The 23,421-nt window shown below is 44.4% G+C and overlaps 1 protein-coding gene across 4 annotated transcripts in view; it reads right to left on the reverse strand.

Annotated features, from left to right (window-relative positions):
• Positions 1–4,108: 4,108 nt before the first annotated feature.
• Positions 4,109–23,421, reverse strand: part of ZNF622 (zinc finger protein 622) — a 28,272-nt gene continuing 8,959 nt past the window's right edge. For 3 of the 4 annotated variants that reach the window (XM_090049887.1, XM_090049886.1, XM_090049884.1), the window contains exons 3-7: positions 22,369–22,614; positions 20,975–21,137; positions 18,786–18,898; positions 13,006–13,149; positions 4,109–10,151 (exon numbers count right to left, since the gene is read on the reverse strand). In XM_090049887.1, coding sequence (XP_089906013.1) covers positions 10,024–10,151; positions 13,006–13,149; positions 18,786–18,898; positions 20,975–21,137; positions 22,369–22,614 — 794 coding nt within the window. In that variant the 3' untranslated portion in view covers positions 4,109–10,023. The remainder of the gene's footprint in view (positions 10,152–13,005; positions 13,150–18,785; positions 18,899–20,974; positions 21,138–22,368; positions 22,615–23,421) is intronic. The other variant, XM_090049885.1, reaches the window with a different exon arrangement.

Raw genomic sequence — 23,421 nt, forward strand, 5'->3', positions numbered from 1 at the left:
CTATTTCTTGCTCTCGCCCCTGCCCCCCACTGAAGTTGTAGACAGCTACAAGATCCTCTCTCAGCCTTCTTTTGTGGAGTCTGAAGAGATTTAGGTCCTTCAATCTTTCCTTGCAGGATCCTGTGTAGGCCCTTAACCATATGAATAGCCTGCCTCTCAAGGTTATCCACATCCCTCTTGAAGTGCCCAGAATTGGATACAGTACTCCAGCTGTGGTCTTACCAATGCCGCATAGACGGAAAGTATCACCTCCTTAGACCTGCACCTTCTAATGAATGAAAGAGTGTGGTTGGCTTTACTTTGTCACATTGACGGCTCATGTTCATTCTGGAGTTAACCAAGAGCCCCGTCTGTTGCTGTGCCACTTAGAAAGTCTCCTCCCAGTCTGCAAGTGAGTTGGTGATTCTTTCTCCCTAGATGTAGCACTTCACACTTATCTGTATCCTATTCTGCTCTGCTCACTTTCCCAATCTGTCCAAATCTGTCTGAATCCACTCCCTGCCCTCCAGCATGTTTATTTTGCCCCATAATTTGGTGTCGTCTGCAAATTTGGACAGAGTGCTTTCCATGCCCTCATCCAAGTCACTGATGAAGATATTAAACAGTACTGGTCCAAGGACCGAACCCTGGGCTGCCCACATCTTTCCACATCGAAAACAGCCCGTCCACCACCACCCCCTGTGTGCGCCCCGAAAGTCAATTCGCCACCCACCTGACCATGTAGTAATCACCTAATATGTTTATAAGAATGGGATGTGACAATGTATCAAAGGCCTTTTTAAAATCCAAGTAGATGACATCTACCTCAACTCTTGCATCTAAGCATTTAGTGACCTAGTCATAAAAAGAAACAAGAATCTTCCTGCTATGAAAGGTAGTCCTTCAGCATTATTTTTCCTACTGGACTCCCACAAATGTGATCTTTAATAATTTTTTCAAAGGTTTTCCCAAGAAAAGAGGTAACCAGCCTGTAGCTACTCAGCTCATTCCTTCTTCTCTTCTTGAAAATAGAAGGGCACATTGGCCTTTTTCCAGTCCCCCAACACCTGTCCTGAGTTCCATGTGTGCTCAAACCACCTTTTCAGTGGTTCTGCGATGACTTGCCAATTCCTTCAGCACCCTTGGATGAAGATTGTCTGGGCCTGCTGACTTAAACATATCCTGTCCCTCCAAAAGCCCCTTCACTAGGTCAATGCTAACCGTTGGTAGGTTGGAGGCCCTCTTGTGTTTGTCTATAGCCCCTTTGAAAGATATGTCTTTATCTGTGTTTAGGAACACATTCAAAGAACTCGTTTAGGAGCTCAGCTTTGTCCCTCTTTGTTACCAATTACCCTAATCTGTCCTGTAGGGGTCTTATACTGCCTTCTTTTTATTCCTTATGTATCTAACAAAGGACTTTTTTTTGTCTTTCATTTTTGCAGCCAGCCTGAGTTCCATTTTCGTTTTGGCCTTCCTAACAGATTCCCTGCAAATGTGAGCCAAGCAGATATACTCCTTCTTGGTGGCTACCCCCTGCTTCCTCCCAGACTGCGGTTGGCTGTCCAAGTTAGTCATAAAGGCAGTTTGCTTAAGTGGCAACAGCTTGAGATAAAAGGTGTTGCCTGCCCAGGAAAAGACAGATTTCCCTTACCTGGCTGCAGAATTCTGGGGTTTGGAGAGAAAAGCCAGGCTGCTGGTACAGGCATGCATAAACAGGCCTGTAGCACCACATGGAAAGCATTGGGCAGAACTTGGGAAGAGATAAAACAGCTTGCCAAGAGGGGATGGAACTTGGTTAAAGTATGGATCTAACCAAAGGTAAACTAGAAGCCAAACTAGGCTGATAGGACTCAATGATTCAGAAGATGAACCATAAACTGCACACAAACATCACAGGCAACAGCAAAGGTCTTGATGCCTGCTCAAAGAACGCTTCCGAGCGGTGAAGAATCTGAGGGCAGGAAATAAAAGCTGGGTTTCTTATTTTTCTTTGGAGCTTGTAGGAACTGTTGTGTGCTCAGAAATCATTTGCATATCTGCTTCCTTACTTTTCTTCCTGAAGAGTAAAGTGATCACCAGTAAAGGTGTGACCCTTCTGGTCTAGTTCTGGGAGAAGGGAGTGATTTAGCCATGGGACAAGAGATCAATGCTTGGGCTCAGGAGACAGGCAGTTTGACTGCAGGTTCAGGCTCTGAGGAGATGGTGCTGGGAAGGTACTTAGAGGTACAGGGGGCCATCTGCTTAGATTATAGAGGTTTAAAACATGCTGGCCGCAGTGGTTGGGAAGTAACACACAAGTCTGGTGTATGTAGCTTGGTCAAGTTGGGCCAGGTCTGGGGTGTACTTGATTTTTTTTTTTCCAGGAGAGCCAATAATAGATGAGCTAGAATCTTCACATGAATTATGTTACTCTGAAGTCAAACCTTTGTGACATGCTCAGGATCATAGAATTATAGAAAATAATAGGGAAGCAGGGCTGTCCCTGTCTGAGGCAGATCAGCCCTACCCAAACCCTATACAATCCATAATCTAAACCCTGACACGACATAATGTCATAACCTGCCACAGGTAAACCATGGTAGCTAATGTCCTGCTTCTATAAAAGGTTCTCAGTATATTATCAAGAGACTCCAGGTAGAGGAAGGCAGACCATATCAACAGGACCATGAAGTAAAATTCCCTCCTGACCCCAAATATGGCAGTCTGACACCCTGAGCAGAGGAGGATTACAAAAGTACCCCAAAGCCACGTGAACTCCACTTTTGATCTGATAATTTCCCTTTACTGGTCAGGCTTTTAAGGGGGAAAGATAGTTAGCAGTGTAAGGGTCCTCCATCTCAAGAATCACTCTTCCTGCTATACCACATGTGTATGGCAAGATGTGTGATTTTGGGATCAGGAATCATATCCCAATTATGCTTTACTTGGAACTGCAGGGGGAGATTAGAAACAAGATTCCAGGATACCCATGCACAGCAAGTTGGTAGCTAGTGTCTGACAATCAGCTGATTGCCAGCTGGCAGAGACAGCACCAGGGCTGGTTCAAGCCCTGATCTTGCATAAGCCGACACCTCATCATGGCTAGTTGGAGACCCTGGTGTGGTCCTAACCCTGCCACATGTTCAGTTTAAGGTGCGATGGAAACAAGCCACAAAAATATTACACATTTTTGTGTAATATTTTTGTGGTTGGTTTCCCTTTTTGTGGCATCATTAATTCCCTGAACATGTGGGCAGATTACTAGTTAAGACACCATCAACAGACTCATTGCATCTTAAGTGGCCTCAGTCTGTGCCAGGAGGTTTGGAGCTCGGTGTACAGTCCATCTTCCCAGCTGCATAGTGTTGGTTAGATACTAAAATCAGAAGCTTTGCTGAAAACTCGAAGGCCCCCAAGCCACAGAATACAAGTCACGGTTATGGATGTTTGTGACTTTTCCTTGTCAGTCCAAAAGAAAAGAAACGTTCAGCCCAGTTTAAATATAATTGCCCCAAGACATGCTTGCTAACAATGCACTGGTGCCATGTTTAACCTTGTGGTTGTCGAATGACTTCATATTTTGTTGTCCCTATGCAAGTTCTCTGCCTGACACCATAATTGATTAGTTACTAAACTCTCTAGTTTTGTAAATATAGCTCTCACTACATCCTTGCTGTTTTTTAAAGCCCTCGTTTGCTTTACTTGTTTCTAAAGACACTAAGCAATGTCAAGCATTTTGATCTTTGCCCTCTGCTCTTTTTAACCTCTTAGGAATCATTAATTTTGTTATGATCCCATTTGATCTGAGCTACTGGTCTCCCACACACCCTCTTTATAGGACTGCCTGCTGTCTTCAGACCCATAAAGATGGACAAAAGGCGACACTGATTTATATCCTCTGCAAGCATGATTGAGCTCTCTGCAGTCCAGCACTTGCTAAGGGGACAAATGTATGTAATTCTCAAGTGCTGAATCCATGTAGGTTCAGGAGAAACTAGGTTCTTTTACCTTTCAAGCACAAGGTAGCGAATGTATCTATATTCTTAGCAAGATATTAGCAAGCAACAGGGAACTGAATAGAGCTGGAAGTTCAGGTAAAAGATCCCATAACTAAGTAAAAGTTATGTGAGAAAATAGTAATACAAAACACTTATTTCATTGTATTTATTTTAGTGAAAGGGTTAAACTTCAACATACATCCACAAGGTCTTACAGGGACAGAGAAATAGCAATGATGGATCGGACAGAACTTAGCAAAAAGCTGGTAGCTTCATTGTTGTTTGGTGTTCCGAGATGAGCTTAGAACGCTTTTAAGAAAAAATTATTGTAGAATCTCCCAGATACATGTATTTGCATGAGTTGGATGGTTGTGATGGGCCAAAGCCCCTGCTTATGTCTTCCTTTAGGGATCCTGGGGTGAACTCAATTTTCTCTCAGCACTTTTGGCTTTGCATTGAGACAAAATTCTGAGGCAGGAGCTTTAGCCATGTATCTGCAAGGTCATGAAGGAATTTTTATCCCCAGTGCACAAATCGCTACATGCACTTGGTTTGTGGATTTGGGTTTTTGTCTTCTTCTGAAGGATCAGAGGTCCTCCATGAATGGAAGTGGGGCACTAGCCAGAATGGATTAGTGCTCCAAGATGCCCTTTTTTGGAGGCTTGTCTGGTCTGTCTTGCTTATACACTTGATTTCTTGCAAAGTGCCAGATTGGGGAAAGAAACTTTTCCCTGCAGCTGATGGCAAAGTTCCCCTTCTGGGATCATCTGAGCTACTCTTGTCCAGGCAATTCCTGCCACAAGAGGTCTCAGACATTAATGGCACCTCAATATCTCCTGTTTGTAGTTTACTTAAAGCATTTCAGTTCTCAGGTTACTCAAGTCCTTGTGTTTGCTTTAAGAAATCTTCATGAAAACTAAATTAATGCATGCTTTAGCAATGTCTTCCCCCTTCTATTAACCATGACTCCCATCTATCCATTTTATCCAATGACTATTAAATACTAAAGGTAGACTTCAGGGCCCCTTCCCTTCCATGGGGGCAGGGTCTATCTCACTGAGCCACATAGTAGCATTTCTTCCTGGCCTTATATTACATTATTACAGATAACATGTCCCCAAATAAAACACACACACCTTGTTTTTAGGCTGACCTTTTGCAAAGGTGGAACATATGCTCGCCTCTAGCTCCCCTCTTTTTCTTCCCACTCACTCCAGGTGGCACAGCTGGAGCAGAACCAAGCAGAGTGGTGGTGGGTGCAGGCTGCCCACTGAGGGCTCGGGGCTCCCTGCCCTGCTGCCTCTCTCCTGGGAGCCATGCACCCCCCTGCTTGCCCAGCAGCAATAGGTGGCACAACTCCATGCCACCACCACCCCCACTGCTGCCAGATGGGCAGGAGGTGGTTTGCCATGGTGGCATGGCCAGGGCAGGGCGCCGGGGGGAGGGGGGGGGAGAAGGACAGCATATCTGTCCTTTCAAAACAGCCGACTTTGCAGCGTTTTCATTCTTGGTTGCCTACCCCATAGCCAGATAATAGATGATATTGTATAAAAGCAGCATCTTAACCACTGAAAATAGTAGAAGAACAAAGGTAGAATGAGACTGCTTCCAAGGAGATTCTGTCAGTTAACAACAGGGAGAAACCCTGCCTTTAAATCCCTGGCAGAAGAAAGGTCAGGACAGCATCTTACAGACTACCTTCAGAGATGCAAAAGCTTTCATAGCTGACTGTGTGCTTCATTAGATCACCCACTAAAGCTCATGCTTTTTTTAAACTAGAATCTATAGCTTCCTTCAGCTGCACTTTTACGGAAGACAGTTAGGCACAGGCCATATTGTGGCAAAGAGAGCTCTATTTCAGACTGCATCTTATCAACTACTGAAACAACAAGGCGTAAACCCTCTGCTGTACACAAGAGAATGTCTATATTTCTAAAACACTTTCAGCTTCAAGAAGGAAAGTATTAAGCTTCATGCAAGACATATAAAAAGGTTCTAAGTTAAAATGGGAGAAAGTCCTGTGTTGTGCCAATTATCAGGGGTGCAGTTGTTTTCCAGAATAAATCAGAGACCAATCAAAGTCTTTAATGTTAAAAGTATTCCGCTGGTTTTAGAAATCGGTATAGCAGACTTAATTTTGTCTGTAGACTGTAAGCTGAACCCTCCTCCCCCCTCCAAAAATAATCTTTGATTGGAAGAATAACTCTAAAAATCATCACGCAGCTCAGCTCAAAACATAGCTGAGCAGTGTTTTTGGTTTTTTTGCTATGTACACATCCCCAACACTGCTGTTCTTACAGCTAAACTTTAAGTCTGCTCTGGAAGCATCCAAAGACGGCAATGAGTTCATCTTAAATCACAGTGAATACTGATTCAGGGCTAGACTGTTAAAGGTATTTGGGTGCCTAATACTCCTTTTGAGGCAAATCTTTATAAATGTTAACATATTTAACATTTAATTGTTAATTGGTGTTAATTGTTAATTGGTGTTAATTGGTTTCGTTTTAAACCAGTAGTAGTGTTCTGTTTTGGCATTAGAACGTCAAAAAGCAAGTTGTAAAATTGAAACAGGTTTGGAAAAAAGCCACAATGATTTGAACACTAAAAAACCTGCCTCAGAGTGAGATTTAAAGAGCGTAAAGATTAGCTATTAGAGAAAAAATTGAGAGAGAATTTGATCACAAACTGATAGTATTGCCACCAGCAGAAACATTTGACCTAGTAAGGAAAGACATAAGGATCTAATGGCTGGGAACTAACATGTGGCCAGTCCAAATAGGAGATAAACTTGCTGCTAACAATTCACTCTTTAATAAATTACTCACCATGTTGAAGGCCTGCTAGTCCACTATGTAATGGGCTTCATCCAGAGATTACAGGCTAAAGTGGCATAGTTTTGGTATGCAAAACATGGGTAGAGACACACATCTTAAAATCAACCCTCTGATAGAGAAGTCTCTAGTCTGAAACTAGGTTAGGTCCAGAAGTGAATGTGAGAGAGAGTACAAAAAGTCAGACATTCAGAGCTTTAAGAGCATCTGAACTGCCCTACCTGGCATGCTAGGATGGAATGAATGAGCATGCAGAATGGTGCCAACTGATTAGGCATTTTAATTTTACTTTAGCTGACAACTTTTCCTACCCTTTGGCCCTTGAAGTTGTAACTCTGAATCTTTCATATTCCCTTAAAAGAAATAAAAAGTTACTTACCATTTACATTTAACCTTCCACACTTGAAAAAAATGTAACCAAAGCACTGCTGTTAAACAAAGACAACTGTCTAGCAATGAAATATGCCCTCACCTGCATGGGAAAGGGACATTATCAGTCTGAATTTTTTTAAAAGGGCAAAGAGAAAGAAATCTGCCAAACTACGCTCCTCCACCCCGCCAAATAGGACATCCTGTGTTTCCCTACACTTGCTGGTCTTTAAAGGTCTCCTTAGTAAGAGAGGGAACAGGTCAGCAAGAGCAGTTCTGAGTCTAACAACTGAATAACCTACAAGCAAGAGCAGTACCAGGATGTCCTACCCATTGAGTTTTAAAGGAGTTAAGGTGTTACCACTTCCAAAATCAGATTAATTCTGAAGGAAATTATTTAAATTATCAGTTTATTTGCAAGAGAAAGAGAAGGGATGTTCAGTCCTGGTTGTGAACCTCAGTATTTCATATAAGACTGTCTGAGCCAAAGTTCATGTCTCCTGGCAATACCATGCACGTGCATCCAGCAGTCCCTGTGATGACCGCATGTGAAGCAGAACCTATACCCCGACCACGCATCACATACATTATGCAATTCATGGTTAATTGCACAATAAATTTAAACTGGCCAAATGTGCAGAGTAATAATCACAGCATAAAAATGTCCATCCAACTATAAAAAGAGCCAACCATCTGCAAAGTTAGTGCTTGGAAATGTGTAGTAATTTTATAACAGGTTTCTCTCCAGCTTTAATTTGAACATCAGGAGGCACTACTTCACTGTCAGGGTGGCTAGGATCTGGAACCAACTTCTAAGTGAAGTGGTGCAGGCACCTACCCTGGGGGTCTTTAAGAGGAGGCTGGATGAACACCTTGCTGGGGTCATTTGACCCCAGTACTTTTTCCTGCCATGGCAGGGGTTGGACTTGATGATCTGCTCAGGTCCCTTCTGACCCTACCAACTATGAAACTATGTGGCAGGGCCTGAGGGGTGTTTATACACATGCTCCGGGAGTGGGGAGGTGGTGCTTTAATTAGAGTAGCTCCAAGGGCTGCTCTAATAAAAGCACCCAGAGTGTCACATGTATCAGTGTCCCCACTGAAGGCACTGAACAAGCTTTAGTTAAAGCACCCCGCTGCCATTTTCAGCACAGGGACGCTGATGCACGTGACACTGGAATCTGCTGTAGCACAGTAATTACCACGTTCCAGCAGACTCAATTAATCAAATCTGCTCCAACATGCTGTAATTACAGTGTGTCGGAGCAGCCTCTCTGCACATGTATAGGCGCCCCTAATTATAGACATAATCTCAGGAAAGAGTTATAGTCTTACCCAGCAATCTAAACCAACTATGCTCTATAGCAGAGGCCATTGGATTAATTTCAGGAAATAGAAGCTGGATCTAAACCATGCCCTGTATTAATTCAGGTAGCAGTGATGTATGCTGAGCAGATACGCTTCCACATACCCAAATACATGCTGTTCTCTGCACCATCCTTGTAATCTTAAATAATGATTAATGTACTGTCTTTCCTGGAGCACTAACAAATTAACCAGTTAGAGGAACATGGAATTCTTCAAACTGCTCATGACAGACCTTTAATTAAGAATTGTACAGCAGTGAAAGAAGATTGATATGACCCTTGTCTTGTTCTCCCAAATGCATAGACAGTTTTAACTCTCAGTTGGCTGGTTCAGAAGAATCCTTATTTTGTTTGGACACTGCTTTATAGCCAATCCTTTTGAAAAGCTCCAGGTGCATCTAAATGGTGACCTGGTATTTGCATATATTTTTATTAAGATGATACAGAACAGTACAAGAGAAGGTCAGGGACAGGTTTTTAGGAGTACAGCACAAGATTAAATATTGGAGTTAATCAGTAAAGTCATTAGTGTAACCTTAACAATCCATTAGAGGCCTGCAGGAGGTAAAATGATAGAAAGGCACATGCTTAAATGAATATTTCAAGCATTCAAGCTTGTAAGTGTGCATGTGAAATATTTTTTTTAAATTAAAGCCTAAATGGAACTCTGTAATGTTTTTAATCAACCTCCTCCCCTGCCCCACCTCCCAGTGTTCTCTGGAAACAAGGGACAGTAGGCTGAATTTTAAGGGTAAAAAAAATATTCATCATCCAAAACTGGAATTAGGATTTCAGCCAGTTCTCCCTTCAAACAATTGGAACCAAAATCCCTCCACAGTCTTAATACAACTGAACAGATTACTTGTCACTTTCCACATGCTGAAAATTCAGTGTTCCAAAAAGCTTTCCTGAATACACACCCAAGGAAGGATTTTTAATGCACCAGGTTAAAGTGCCTTTTCCACGACTGCTTGATACAGGGCGAGTTTAAAAAGTCTATAAATGCAGCTCTAAATAATCTTTTGCAAACATGTAAAGGGGAACCACTTTCCATACTAATTTGAAGAGCTAAAGGACTGGTCTCCTGCCTTACAGTTCTCTGGTTTGTAGGTGTAGAAATTTGACCTCAGCTCCCTCTCTACCACCTCACACCTCTGAAATTTCCAGTTTTCTGTAATATGATTAAGGCACCAGAAAACCATCTGTTAACAAGAATCTGCTGAAGAACAATAAAAGGATGCATGTAATGTAATTAAATCAGAGGTGACTACCCTTACCACATCCTTCAAGATACATTAATTTAAAATTTGATAGGCCAACCATCAGGTCATTAGACTAGACAGTCTCCAGAGCTCATCAGAGAGGAGGAAGACCTCCAGCACTGAAGAATCCATCGATCAGGAACCAGGTCCATTTGGATTCTGAATCCCCATGCCAGAAGCTACCAAAATCTCCTCCCATAACAGCAGCTCCATACAGCACCCGGGGGGGGGGGCTTGTTCAGAACCGGACCTGCCCCCGAAAATGCATCTGCTTCGTAGCGTTGTTACTCATTCCTGTCTTCAGCATCCACTTAGCCTTCATCCTCTGCAGATACTGCATGTCACGCTCTTGTGCTAATGCTGCCCCTTTTGGTTAAAGGAGGGAAAAATGAATAAGGATTAGTCATTTTCAAGGCTGCTCTCTGACATGGGCTAGGGACAGACATTACCCATAAACCAGTTTAAGAGATCAGAAACCAGTTTAAACCTGTAACAGAACAGACACTCAGTAAACATAAACCAGTCTGAAAATGGCTGACGCCGGTCTGCAATAAACTTGGCTGAATGTAGTGTCAGACTTAACTGATTTGGGTCAAACTTGTTTATGCAATGTCTGTCCCAGACCCTGTCCTGGTTTAACTTAAACCAGACTGCCCCAGCATCCCAGATGCTTGTTAGCCCTGGGACAGGGCTATCAGCTCCATAGCAGGGCTGGCCCGCCCCTCTGCTCCCTGGCTAGAGCTCTGGTAGCTTGTGGTATGCTAGCTAATGCTGAGAGGTATCTGTGTAAGGCAGACAGGTCAGCATCTGCTCAGGGCTTTTTGGAGCTAATCAACAAGTAGCTGGTAACGTCCCTCCATTCCTTCCTTGTAAAAAAGTTGTTTAAGAAGAGCCTGAACTAATGAGAGGGGTTTTTGTTTTGCTGATGGGCTGATAAATGCTATGCAACTCCCTGCTGTGTAAGTAAAGGCCACAGTAGGGGCTCTGTCCCTGGTCAAAGGAACAGCAAGGAGGGTGGGGGACCCCTTCCTAATCAAAGTGTCCTGCTGGGGCCAGGCCACACCTGCCCCCTCAGTTCAGCACTACAACAGGGAAGGGAAGGCTGCTCTAGTGCCCCCCAGCTTCTAGCCTGAGCCACTGCAGGCATATGCCTACATTTCCTCAGTCCAGAGATGATGTTTGTGTGGTTACAAACTGGTTCACCCTAACCAGGTTAGACTAACCTGCAAGGATTGAATCAATTCAGGCTCAGGCTTTTTGAATGTCTGTCCCTAGCCTTAAAGTCTAAGGATCAGTCAACTGAAGAAAAGTTTACCAGTTACAGCAATCCAAGGCCTAGCCCATAACTCCCCTGCCTCTGGCAGCAGACAGCTGCCCTATCCCCACACTTCTGGCAGGTCTGGTCTCCCACCTTACACTTCTCTGGTTTGTACATGTTCTAGTGGAAGAAAGCCACCAGCTGCTGAAAGGACCATTCCAGCCAGCAGAAGGTATGTGAATGCCTATAGAAGAAGACTTATTTCACTCAGCTTGTAGCTCTGCTGACCAAAAGTAGCTGAGAATGTTGATATAGTCAAAGGTTTATCACCAAAACTCAAATTTTGCCAGCACAGCTTTATACTCTAGACTAAGCCTAATTATGCTGCAAGAGGTAAACTGATAATTATAGCAGTACATATCCCCTCTATGGGCACTCTCATTCCAGCATAAGAGAAGGGTTTTTTTTATTTCAGCTCAACGCCTTCCCAAGTCTCTTAACAGAAAAAATGGTATTTTGAGTCAGTGTCCTTATAGAGGGTCATAGCAGAGAAATTATTCATTGATAGTCATGCGTCAGGTAAATGACAGTTTAACCTCCCTTCCCCCAGGCCCTCATCTTGCTACAGAGCTGCCTATGAGCACAGGGGTTTCCCTACAAAGATCATTTATAGGATCAAGTTCCTGTTGTTATGAAGGAACTTGGTTTCACAGTGGCTTCTACCATCTATCTGAAAAAAAACAGAGCTGAATTAAATGAATAATGTGAATTTTTCAACTCTTTCCATTCAGAGATCTCAAATGCTCCTTTCAGTTGGCCTAAGTTATTTTACTAAACAATGGCAACACGTCATTCTTAGCATATATGCTATGCAGCAACCATTCTTTGCAAGTCAATACAGATCTCATAATTGTTCTCTGACTAGGTTGATAACTGTCAGATGGTTAGTTCATGCAGGGTTATGTAGTAGTGTACTGAAGGGCAAGAATAGAAGCTGTTAGCTCTGACAATGCCAATCATAAATGGATCAGTAATCTTAATTGCAACCAACCAACCAACTCTGGCAAAGAAAAGCTGACAATTAGTCTCAATACAAATGTCTGTAACCCATTGCTCCCAAGCAAGGTTAAAATGCCACATCTAGAATTAAATTCTAGGCTAATCTTCCATAAGAACTTCTCTAATATTTAATCTGTAATTAAAGACACCAGGACACAGAGACTAAGGTATCAGATGGTGGGCAGAGCAGCAGTGAAGATTAATATACTGGCAAACTCCAAGGAAAACAAATGACAGTGGGAAACTGGGAAAGGGCTGAGAGAGGGATTGATATTAGCAGACAAAGCAGAGTATCATTTGTACAACTGTTGAATGGTAACAAGTTCCATTTCAAGCAAGCCAATTTCTTTGCTTTTGTTTCAAGCTAGGTCTCTGGTTGCAGTTCAGGCTGGATTCACCCCTGCAAATTTCATTTTACATCACTGATGTAAAATGAAGACTTAGGTACATCTCTTGCAACAAAAAAACCAGCATGGGCATGACTGGTCTGCGTGTGTGCAGGGGCTGCCTTTCTGAAAAAAATACAATGGGATGTTAAAGCATGAATGGAATGACACGTGTCTACAAGGGATTCTGTTCATTTACCAGAAATAAAAAAGACTTGCACAGGAGCAATACCAGGAGGCGGGAGAAAGTATGAAACCCTTGCAATAGCATAGCAACAGAACTGGGCTTCTCTCCTCCATCTTTAACTGCCAGCAGCCTATCTTCCTGCTGGCAGAACTGGTACTGCTCCTTGCTAGGAAGCGAGGCAGTGAATCTGCCAGCACAAAGCGATTACTGAAAGAATTCAATGCCTTCATTTCTAGAACAGCAGCACAAGACAACATCTTCAAAAGCACTGACTGATAAGATGACAGTTAGTTCAAAGGTTTAATAAGCCGATTTAATTCTTCCACATACCTGTCCCACTGGTCCAGCCCAAAGCCTTGTACTGCTGCAACACCTTGCCCACAGCCTTCTTATTTTTAGCAACAGCCACTGCTCTTGACAAACCAAAGCGCTGCTTGTAGTATCTCATCAAAGAACGGTGACCAACTCTGGCACCTGTTACACAAGAGGACAGGTTATAGTGACAAAAAAGCATGATAGGGCAACTTCTGAAGTCAACAAATCCAGTTCACCACAAAAGACTCAGGAAAATAACAATGTTAAGAAGAACTTTTTAAGACTCTCTGAAGTTTTAAGACTCTAAGGACCGTGACAGAAGTGTGTGATTAATGTAGCAGCTCCTCTAGTGCACTTTATCTTGGAGACAGGAAAGGTAGAATGCTACACTTCAAGAGACCTGCCATGCAGGTAGAGAACTGGCTCCCTGAAAATTTAATGAAAGGCAGAAAATTCAAGGGAGATGGATGGTCCAAAATTACTGATCCAGAACTGATAGATTCTCAAGGCCCAAAGGCAGCCTTTCTGATCGTCTTCACACAGCTCATTAAAATTTCCACTGTAATGCCTGCCTTGAGTCCAATGTCTTCTGACTGAACTACAGGCTCTCATTTAGAAAGCCATCAGATCTTGTTTTAAAGGTCAATGTGCTAATGACGACTCAATATACTTAGTAAAGTTCTCTGCTTCTTGCAGCTCAATGGAGAGGAACAGTGAAATCTCACCTGTGCAGAACTGCATAAGAGAAGGGCGGAAATGGGCCCCTCACGTGCCACCTAATGACTACACCCATTCCAAGTGTGCGCATTATTGTTACTTGCAAGGCCTCACAGTCACAGGGGATTCATTTCAGTTCCATGGCACAGAGCCTTCCATCTCCTAAAAATGCCAGGCAAACGTTGATCACCACATTCTCTGGTTCAGGTGTTGCGAGATAGCTTTCCCGTTACATTTTCTTGTCAAAAATAGATCACAAAGTCCTTACGGCACTCAAGAGGTACAGCACTCATAGAGTTTTAGAGTAGCTTGATTTCATTACAAACAAGGCACAGAGTGTTAGTCCTTTGATGGAAGCAGTATTATTCCCCATCCCTGTATCTTTTAAGAATGCTGATAATTTGGGAGGCTGGCTAAGTAGTAAAAAGAAACTACATGGGGAAAATAAAGTGACTGAATAGGCAAAGCCCTCTGCTCACAAAAATCTAGTACAGACCCCAGATTCTAAGCACAATATAGCTTGCAGAGTAAGAGTTCAATACTCATATAAACTCTTGAGCATTATTTAAGTCTTCATGTACTGACAGGACCTGATTAACCTTTCAATGGGCAAACAAACTCATAAGCCCCTAACTTAACACTGTATATTTATATTACTTTTTCACTCAATAATATGTAAAATAAGCACAACTGGGTTTCACTTAGGCCCCTAGGCATGTACCTAGTTTGCCTCTGCGTTAATCCGGCCCTGGGTACTGCAGGAACCAGGACATCAAAAGCCGACATATAAACAAAAGCTTGAAGGGCAAATTCCCACCATGGCTGAAGGACAGACTTGTTTCCACATGGGTAAGCACCTGCTACAAGCAAACAAATATTTGTTTTCTGATCTTGTCCACAACTGCAAACTGTGGTTTGGCAAAATATCAGCTTTATATTTCCCCAAAGTGAGGCAGACTGATGTTCATTAACATGACGAATGGTTTATCTTAGTAACAGCACTGAAACACTGATTAAGTACAGCAAATGTTAATTGCAGCCTCAAGGAAAAACTGCCACCATGCCATCCATCCCTGCCTCCTTACTAGAGCATGATGAAATCTAGGTTTTCCCTTTCAAAAGTACTCTGCCAGAATGTGCGCTTGTCACTCACTTGATTTCACAAAAATCATTTAATTACTGCTTGTCATCACAATGAGGAGATCCAGATAGTGCCAGAGAAGGGCCTGGCACTATATTTTTTATTACTTTGATTCCCCTAAATGTGCTCTTTTCCATCTGCTGTTAATCTGTCCTTGCACTTTGCGCAATTATCTACAAGCCTTGCAATCAGATAAATTTAAAAAGACTCCTGGTGTTAAAGTAGCAGGTTAACACCTATGCTAGGTGACCTGTGTTTCACATCAGCCAAATCTACTTTGGCAGTGACAGAAATGACGCCTTTCAGTGCTAGGATATAGATGCCTGGAGAAATGAACTCTTGAGCTCTACTCTCTAGGACTCTGTAGATCCATATGGTGATGCCATAAAAAACACTTTTATCTGAAGTCCTTGTCACACTCCCATGCAACAAAACAGAGACAGAACCTCTGCAGAGATGTCTGCCTTCCTATGGCTGCACGTTTTAGAATAAAAAAAAAATACATTTCCAGTCTCACACTGCCCCCTAATGGTTTCCTATCATGGATCATTGGACATCTCAACCAGCAGCACCTTACTTGCTGTCATGATTTATTGAGAAATGTAGCTTGCCATTCCAGGCACCTTATTTCCCAAATTTCTCATCATAAGCCTAAAAGGTGACCAACACTACTAAAAATACCTGGGTACTTTTTGTCTCTTTTTTGCTACTTTACCATAAGTAATAGGGGCTCAATAAGTTCTGTATTGGTTTTGTCTCTTAAGCCTTTGAGAGCTCCCTTAAAAATATGGCAGATCAGATGGGATGACAAAGATGATTGTGGCAGAAAGCCATCTCTGTTTCTCCCCAAAAACTCTGCCCTGTGACAATTTGGTTAAGATGGGCCCTGCAGAGGGTACACACCTTACCCCATCTCTTTAGGTAACCTGAGCTGGATACATTCCTAAGGGGAGGGGGAAACCTGCTCCCTCTGCCTACGTGACTGGCATCACATACCTGGGTGAGAGGCTTGGGCTCCTTGGGGAGCTAGGAATTGCCAGTCCACCCAGCAACTAGTGATTCATTACCCTCAGGCTAGCGGGTGTGCTTCAGGAAGGGGTCAGCCAGACATGTGGCACCCCCAGGGAGACACTTGGAGCCTGGAAGGTGGTCAGGCGCAGTAAAGGTGGATGGCTCAATGCAGGAGCACCCCCTACTGGCCTGCCACAATGATGACATTGCACAATGACATTGCACATTTTTAGGGAACCTTGTCTTGTTTTTACTTTACCCTACTCTGTGTTCTTATGCCACACTCTTCACAATGAGGCCTAGCACTGTGCAGCTCCAAACTCAGTCATGTAAAACAGTCTGAAATGGCTCAAGTCACAGCATCTGCTTTCCCTTCTAATTTACCCCTAAACACTTCCCTTGTATGTCACTGTGGGTGATCTACAGCAAACAGACAGGGAAACTATGGCACTATTTGCCACTCCAAAAGAAAGACTTTCAAAGGCACAAAGGACAGCTCTCCAAATTCTCCTGAGTCACCCTTGTGCTGCAGTTAAACAAAACTTGAAGAGAAATCTTCCAGTTCCAGCAATTTTAGGGCTTAGTTGCTCCTACATAATAAATAAAACATTTCTAAGCATATTGTTAAATTTAAGCCGGGTCCCTTTAACTCAGGGGCAGGCAATTACTTCTGGCAGAGGGCCACTTACCCAGTTTTGGCAGGCTGTGGAGGGCTGCATGGGTAGCCCCGCCCCTTGACAGGTGCCCCACCCCCTGGTCACCATCTTGGGACCAATGTCCCAATGTCTTGGGACCCATGTCCCAGGGCCAGCGCTGGTGGGGCCCAAAGCAGGGTGCAGGCTGGCAGGGGTCTGTGGAGCCAGGCTGGGCTGCACCAGCAGGGAGAGGGGGGAGCTGGCCCAGCTCCACAGAGCTCCTGCTGGCTGGGACTCTGTGCTCCTGCCATCCCGCTCTGGGTCCTGCCAGCACTGGCCCTGGGACACCGGTGCAGGCCCCATGCTCCCACAGGCTCCCACACCTGCTCATTCCCAGTGGCCCCTAGCTCCACGGAACAGGCAGGGGGCAGCACACAGCCCCAACTCCCTGATCGCCAGCAGGGAAGAAGCTGGTGCTGAGCACGGGGAAAAGTGGCTCCTCACCTGCACCATGGCCAGCGCTCCCTGATGCAGTCACTCACAGGCCTCGCAGGGCTGTCTGGAGCAGGCACAGGCAGCCCCACGTGGGCTTCAAGTGGCTACAGCACAGGGTGCCGGCCCTGGGGCAAGCAAGAGGCCACTTTTCCCTAGGCTCAGCACCAGCTTGTAAACCAGCCCCACTGCCAACCTGGGCTCTGTGCCAGCTCTGGGCTCACCCGTCGGCAGCTGCAGACCCCCCACTTGCCGTGCCAGGCAGTGTTGGCTGCTGCTGCCCATCCAGAGCTCATGTGCTGGGCAGCCCAGAGGAGGCAGTGGCAAACACTGCCCAGTGTGACAAGTGGAGGGGGCTGCACCTGCTGTTGCCACACACAGCCCCAACAGGTGAGCCCAGAGCCGGCACGGGGTCCAGGCTGGCAGTGGAGCTGGGTTACAAGGTGGTGCTGAGCGGGGGTGGGGGAAGGGAAGCGGCCCTCGCCCACCCCATGGCTGGCATCCCGTGCTGGAGGCACTTGCAGCATGTGTGGGGCTGCCTGTGCCTGCTCAGAACAGCCCCACGCAGGCTGCGAGTGGCTGCAGTGCGGGATGCCAGCCACAGGGCAGGGAAAGGGCTACTTGCCTCCACGCTGGGAAGGAGCCCAGGGAAAAGCTAAGCACAGGGGTGGAAAAGTGGCCCCTCACCCACCCCGTGGCTGGCACTCCCTTTCTGGCATTACCTTTCGGGGGTTAGAAATCCCAACCAACCAGACACCCTGGCTATTAAAGTCACACTACACATGAGTGGAGGCCAATCTTTTTGGCAGGCAGACTACAAATTAGCCTCATCATGCCCTCCCCACATACCACGCTGATCCCCTTCCCCTGCTGCAATCTGCTGCTCTGCTTTCTGCTCCCTACCCTATCTGCCACTGTGCTTCCTGTCCTCTCTACAATCTGCCACGTGTCATATACAGAAGTGACCTGTACCCCCTTGTGGCACTCATGGCCCCCCCTGCTACACACCCACTTTATTCATTATAAACAGAATAAAAGATGAAAAAACAAATGGGTACACAAAGGCAGTGTCCCCCACTACAGATAATCTTTAAAGAGACCACCCCCACAAATGGGAGGTGCCACAACTTACCCATTTCAAGTGACAGATTAAGAACTCTAAGACTGACAGAAAACGTAATCTTTTCCCCCTCCAAAGACAGTACCAACAGTACTTCCCAGGGTAATGGAAAAGGCTGAACTAAAACATATACAGAGTATATCCAACCACCATTGCAGAGTACCATGCTTATGGCATAGCATGTAATGTGCAGCATATCTTATCGATGTAGAAGGAAATTAATATCTGAATAAGTCATTGCTTATGCATGTCAAACTGATGTGACCAGGCCATATAATGCCAAACTATTTTGGGGAAAAAAAAACTAGCAAACTCACACCTTCTCCAAGAAAGACTGTACTGAAATATACAGGCTCCTTGCGTGTAAATGAGTCAAAGTAACATAAAATCCCAACAAAATGAAGCCAAAGACAATGCCAGAGGCAACCAAACTCATGAAAAGAAGTCTGTATTTCAGGTTCAGATAGCCAATAAGCATAACCTAAACTCAAACAAAGGAAATAATTCTTCAGTTTGAAAACAGAAATAACAAAATTCAGTGACAACTGAATGCAAAACCATTTGTTTCACATCAGCAAATGAAATCTACCTGACAGCGTGTCCCTGCTTGCAATAACTGCAAATATAGCACTTCCAGAGTGACAAGGTATCTTTGACGGAGGATTTTTACTGTGCCTACCTGAAGGGAGAATCAGCTCCATCGTGTCATCATCGTATTCTAAATTTTTCTCTGATGAGAGATCTTTAGACATTTCCACATCCTCCCCTTCCTTGTATTCAGGGTAACTGGCCCTGTGAAACAACAGCAACAGCAGCTATATGACGTGATCACCAGGTAAAGCCCATTTTAGAACCATTTTGCATAAAACAGGTGCACTGTAAATCTGTAGAGACCAAGAAAGCTGCCAGGCTCCATCTAAAGTAGGGGTTTCACCATAACATCTATATTTCAATATCAGCAGTAATCACAGATTCCCTTTCCTCCTCCCCATTCAGTGGCACAAAGTCTGAAGCTGCAAAATGAGTGCTAAGGAAAAGGCTGCATAGAGCAAACAGCTTGGTCTGCAGCAATTCCCAGCCCATGCTTGGAAAGCAACCGCCACCATGACAGACATTTTCAAGATCAAAATTAATATAGCTGAACAAAAGCTCTTCCCTTCACCTGTGCTTGAAAATACATACATACATGTTAGACCAAAGCTCTTTACATCAGCTCCTGCTAAGTTTAAGAACACAGAACAGACATTTAGTCAAGAATACCTCCTCCCTTCCTTCTTCTAAGACAGGGGTGCTCAACCTGCAGCCTGTGGAGCTCACTACAGGTATGTTAATTTGAGGTGGGACAGTGGTGTCACCACTAGCCCTCCACCAAATGTCCAGATGCACAGGGAGCCCTGCACCCTGTATCTGGTGCCCAGTTCCAGAAAGCAGGGGTGGGCAGGGATAGTTCTGGGCCCCTGGGACCCAATTCCAGTGTGCTGAAGTGGGAGAGGGTAAGGCCAGGCCCCCCAGGGATCAATCCTGGTGGGAGGGGGGGCAGCACCAGGCCCCTGGGACCCAATCCCAGCCTGCAGGGGTGAGAGAGGACAGTGCCAGGCCCCCAGGACACTATATCTGTGCACTGGGCTGGGAGAGGGTATTGCCAGGCCCCCATGAACCAATCCTGGCACACAGGGGTGAGAGGAGGTAGTGCTAGGCTGTGGGGGAACCAGGGAGGGGGTGCTGCCATGTCCCAGAGCCTGAACCTGGCACATGGAGCTTGATCTGACCTACAGACCAACCTTGCCCCACTTACGTAGTCTGCAGGGCCAAAAGGTTGAGCACCACTGTTCTAAGAGGATACGGACAGAAAATGGAGCAAACATTAAAGCTTCAAGTGCAGATACACAATACCTTGTCCTGGGGGTAATTTAGCTCAGGTTCTGCTCTCAAATAAAATTACACCAGTGCCTGGCACGGACACATAAACAACTCTCTGGAGATACATGTTGGCAGTAGGCACTGTTACGGCACCTCACCCTTTGGTGTCAGGAAGCCTGTTCATATTGAAGAAATGGCTACAACTAATGACTGCTGCAGACAAAAAACAGATACACTGGTGTAACTTACCTTTACTTTCAAGTAATTTGACTTTACTCTACAGGAAGTATGGAGCAGACACTATGTAGAGCTCTACCCCAACTTAATTCATTCTATTCCAAGGTAAGCGTGTCTCAGAAAGTACTAAATAACTATCCAACAGTGTACGGTAACCAGCATACCAAGTGTATGCATATGCAACTGCAGCCATCTGAAAAAGGCTTCTGTTGTTTGGAAAACTGAAAAATTCTGGCAGCAACCACCTCCCCCCCCCTTCATCTTCTGCTGACATATGATGCATCTACAGTAGGGAACTCTACTACCATTATTAATGTGGCAGCAGCCCCATGATACAAGATTTGCATTTTGGCTTTTGTATTCCTTTATAACCTCAAGGCTTTTACTGATGTACAGAAAACTGAACAAGACAAAGCACTAGGGAATGAACTGTATTATACTGTTGTACTGTCCAAATCAGCAATTGGACGTACAAGATAGCATTTTAATCGGTAATACTGATGGTAGCAATGCACCTGCTTACTTGGAAAGAATGTGTTAACAGATTAAGAACAGTAAGAAAAACTTACAGGTTTTTAGAAATCAACTGTAGCTTTGATTCCAAGAAAGTTTCCTGATCAGCAAGTATATTTTTTAACCAGTATCCCAAGAAGAAATACCAGAAAGAGGCCTCATGGCTAAAAAGATTAGTAGTAGATGCAACTGGTTCTAAGTTTGACTGGGTTCTCTCTCCATTTCTGTCCATGCAAGTTGGAGAAAGAACTTCCTCACCTGAAATCATAGAAGTCTGCAAATTCCAAGGCTGCATCCCCATCTATGAAGAGCTTACAGTGGCTTTTGTCATTCATGTGAGCCTGCACAGCTTCCGTCGAGTAGAAGGATTTACCCTTCTCATTACACCACAGACAGATCTTCCCAATGCCAACTTTCTCTCCTGGAAAAAGGGAATGCTTGGAGTTTACAGTCTCTCTGATAATCAACTGTAGTTGGTGATCTGCAGGCATGAAACCTGAGGCAGAGCAAGTGACTTACTCCAAGTTAAAACTATCACTGCCAGGAATTAGATTACAGCTCTGATTTCCCTATTCCCTAACGACAAGGCTTCCTCTAGGAAGAAGCCTGTATGTTTAGAGGAGATTTCAGATGACAGAACAAAAAGACCCCACATATGCTAAGCAAAGCCTCCCAATGCAACACCCAGTTTTCTATTAAATGCTATAAAAAGCTTTAATTATGGTCATTTACTTATCCAAAACAGTCATTTTCTGTGCCAAAAGTTCTTCTCAATATCTGCTCCTTGTGGCTGTAGAGAGCAGAGATTAACAGTATTCTAGTTTGGTGAGAGTAATCATTCCACCTACCATGCTTTGCCACCTTGGCTTAACTGATGTGGTTTGGAAAATGTCCATGTTGTCATTCACTACTGGAGTAACAAAACTGAGGACTGAGCACTTTCAGTGTAAATATTTTAGCAACTGGTTGATTCAGGCACTGCAAAACTGATGCAGGAATCTGCAACTGTTAGAAATCTGGCCACAAACTAACATGTGAGCACAATTATTTCACACCTGCTTACTGTGGAGGGGGACCTCACATCCAGTGTTCCCTCTAAGGTGTGTGGTGTGCACAGCTGCGCAGGCACACCTGGCAGCATGGCATGAGCCATATCCACTAGAATTAAGCCATGTATTTTCATGAAAATGAGCAATGCCATATGACAGGGATCATCAATCTCTGGTTCATGTGCCAGATCCAGCTTGCAGGTTCCCCCACAAGTCCAGAAATTTGGAGGCAGAAGAGCATCCCCACCACCAAATTAATAATCTCCACAGGGCTAATTCAGCTCTGGCTAGGACAGCCCCACACAGAGGGAGTGGGCTTTGCTCCCACACACCTGGATCAAGCTGAGGCCTGATCCAGCTGGGCAGAAATGGCCCAGCCAGAGCCCAATCCAGCCACATGAAATCAAGCCCAGGCTGGGCCAGTACCATGTACCAGATCAGGCCCACAGACAGGATCTGGCCCACAGGTAGAGGTGGAACCAGTCATCTGACCCACAGTCCAAAAAAGCTGGGTTCCACTGCCATACGACACTGCAGTCATGCTTCAGCTCTGAGATATTTACTGAAAAAATACAGGATGTTTATCCTGGTTCAAAGACTTACCCAAGTACTTAATCAGCCCTCTGAGATCCATGAGGTATTCTATATCTGGAATAAAGAAACTGTGGACTTTTGTCATGTGGGCCACATTTTTCATGAGAGAGCTCGAATGGTGAAGACAAAACAAGCAGTCCATGATTGGTATTGCACCCATGGCTGGTGTTCCTTCAATGTCAACCTGCTCATCATCTTCCATCTCAGCACCTTCTGTCTCTAAGTCTTCATCTGAATCCACATCCTCCCAGCCTTCTAATGCAGAAAACACCAGGTTACATCATATTTTTCCAAGTAAATGTGCTATACGAATGTAATTTGTGCTTTCCTGGGTAGAATAGATGCATTAGCAAGTCACTTTTTGTCCTGGCATGGCGTGGTTCCCCCCGTTTACCCCCCACCTACCTGTCTCACACCTTTTGTCCCCCATTCCCTCTTATCCTCACTGCCACACATTTTCATTTTCACAGACCTGTACTTTGCATATTGGCTTCTGTTCTACCCAGGAGAGCACACATTATTCCCTATGCCTGAAGAAGGATGTTTGTGCCCAAAAGCTTACAAAGAACAATTTTCCCAACTATTTAGTTGATCTAATAAAAGATATCACATCTACCCAAAGAACTTTGTCTGTCTATGTCCTTAGACCAACACAGCTACAACCAACTATAGCACAGAACAGGCTTAGGAATGAACACCTCTGATAAAGAGGCAAACACGTAAAATGCTTTGACTTCTGAGCACTGGTTGGTGAAGTTGCAAATGCTATCACTGTCAATAAAACAGACTTTGAACATCTCTTTGCACACTGAAGGCAAGGCTGCCTTAGAAAGTAGAGGTGAACCAATAAAGATTTTGTTAGCCAATATAGATAGCCAATTATTAATTAGCCATATTGGCAGATACCAATCCGATAGCCGATTTATAGGAATGCAGCCAGGCAGCACAAAGAGCAGTATAGATGTGATGTCCAGGGTCCCCAGCCAGAAGGCATACTGCATTTATTGGTGAATGTGATCGGCTACACTGGCCAAAAAAAAAGCCCATAGCCAATAACATTAA

The sequence above is a fragment of the Crocodylus siamensis genome, chromosome 5 (genome assembly GCF_052110815.1).
Source record: "Crocodylus siamensis isolate JL-2025a chromosome 5, ASM5211081v1, whole genome shotgun sequence".
NCBI lineage: Eukaryota > Metazoa > Chordata > Crocodylia > Crocodylidae > Crocodylus > Crocodylus siamensis.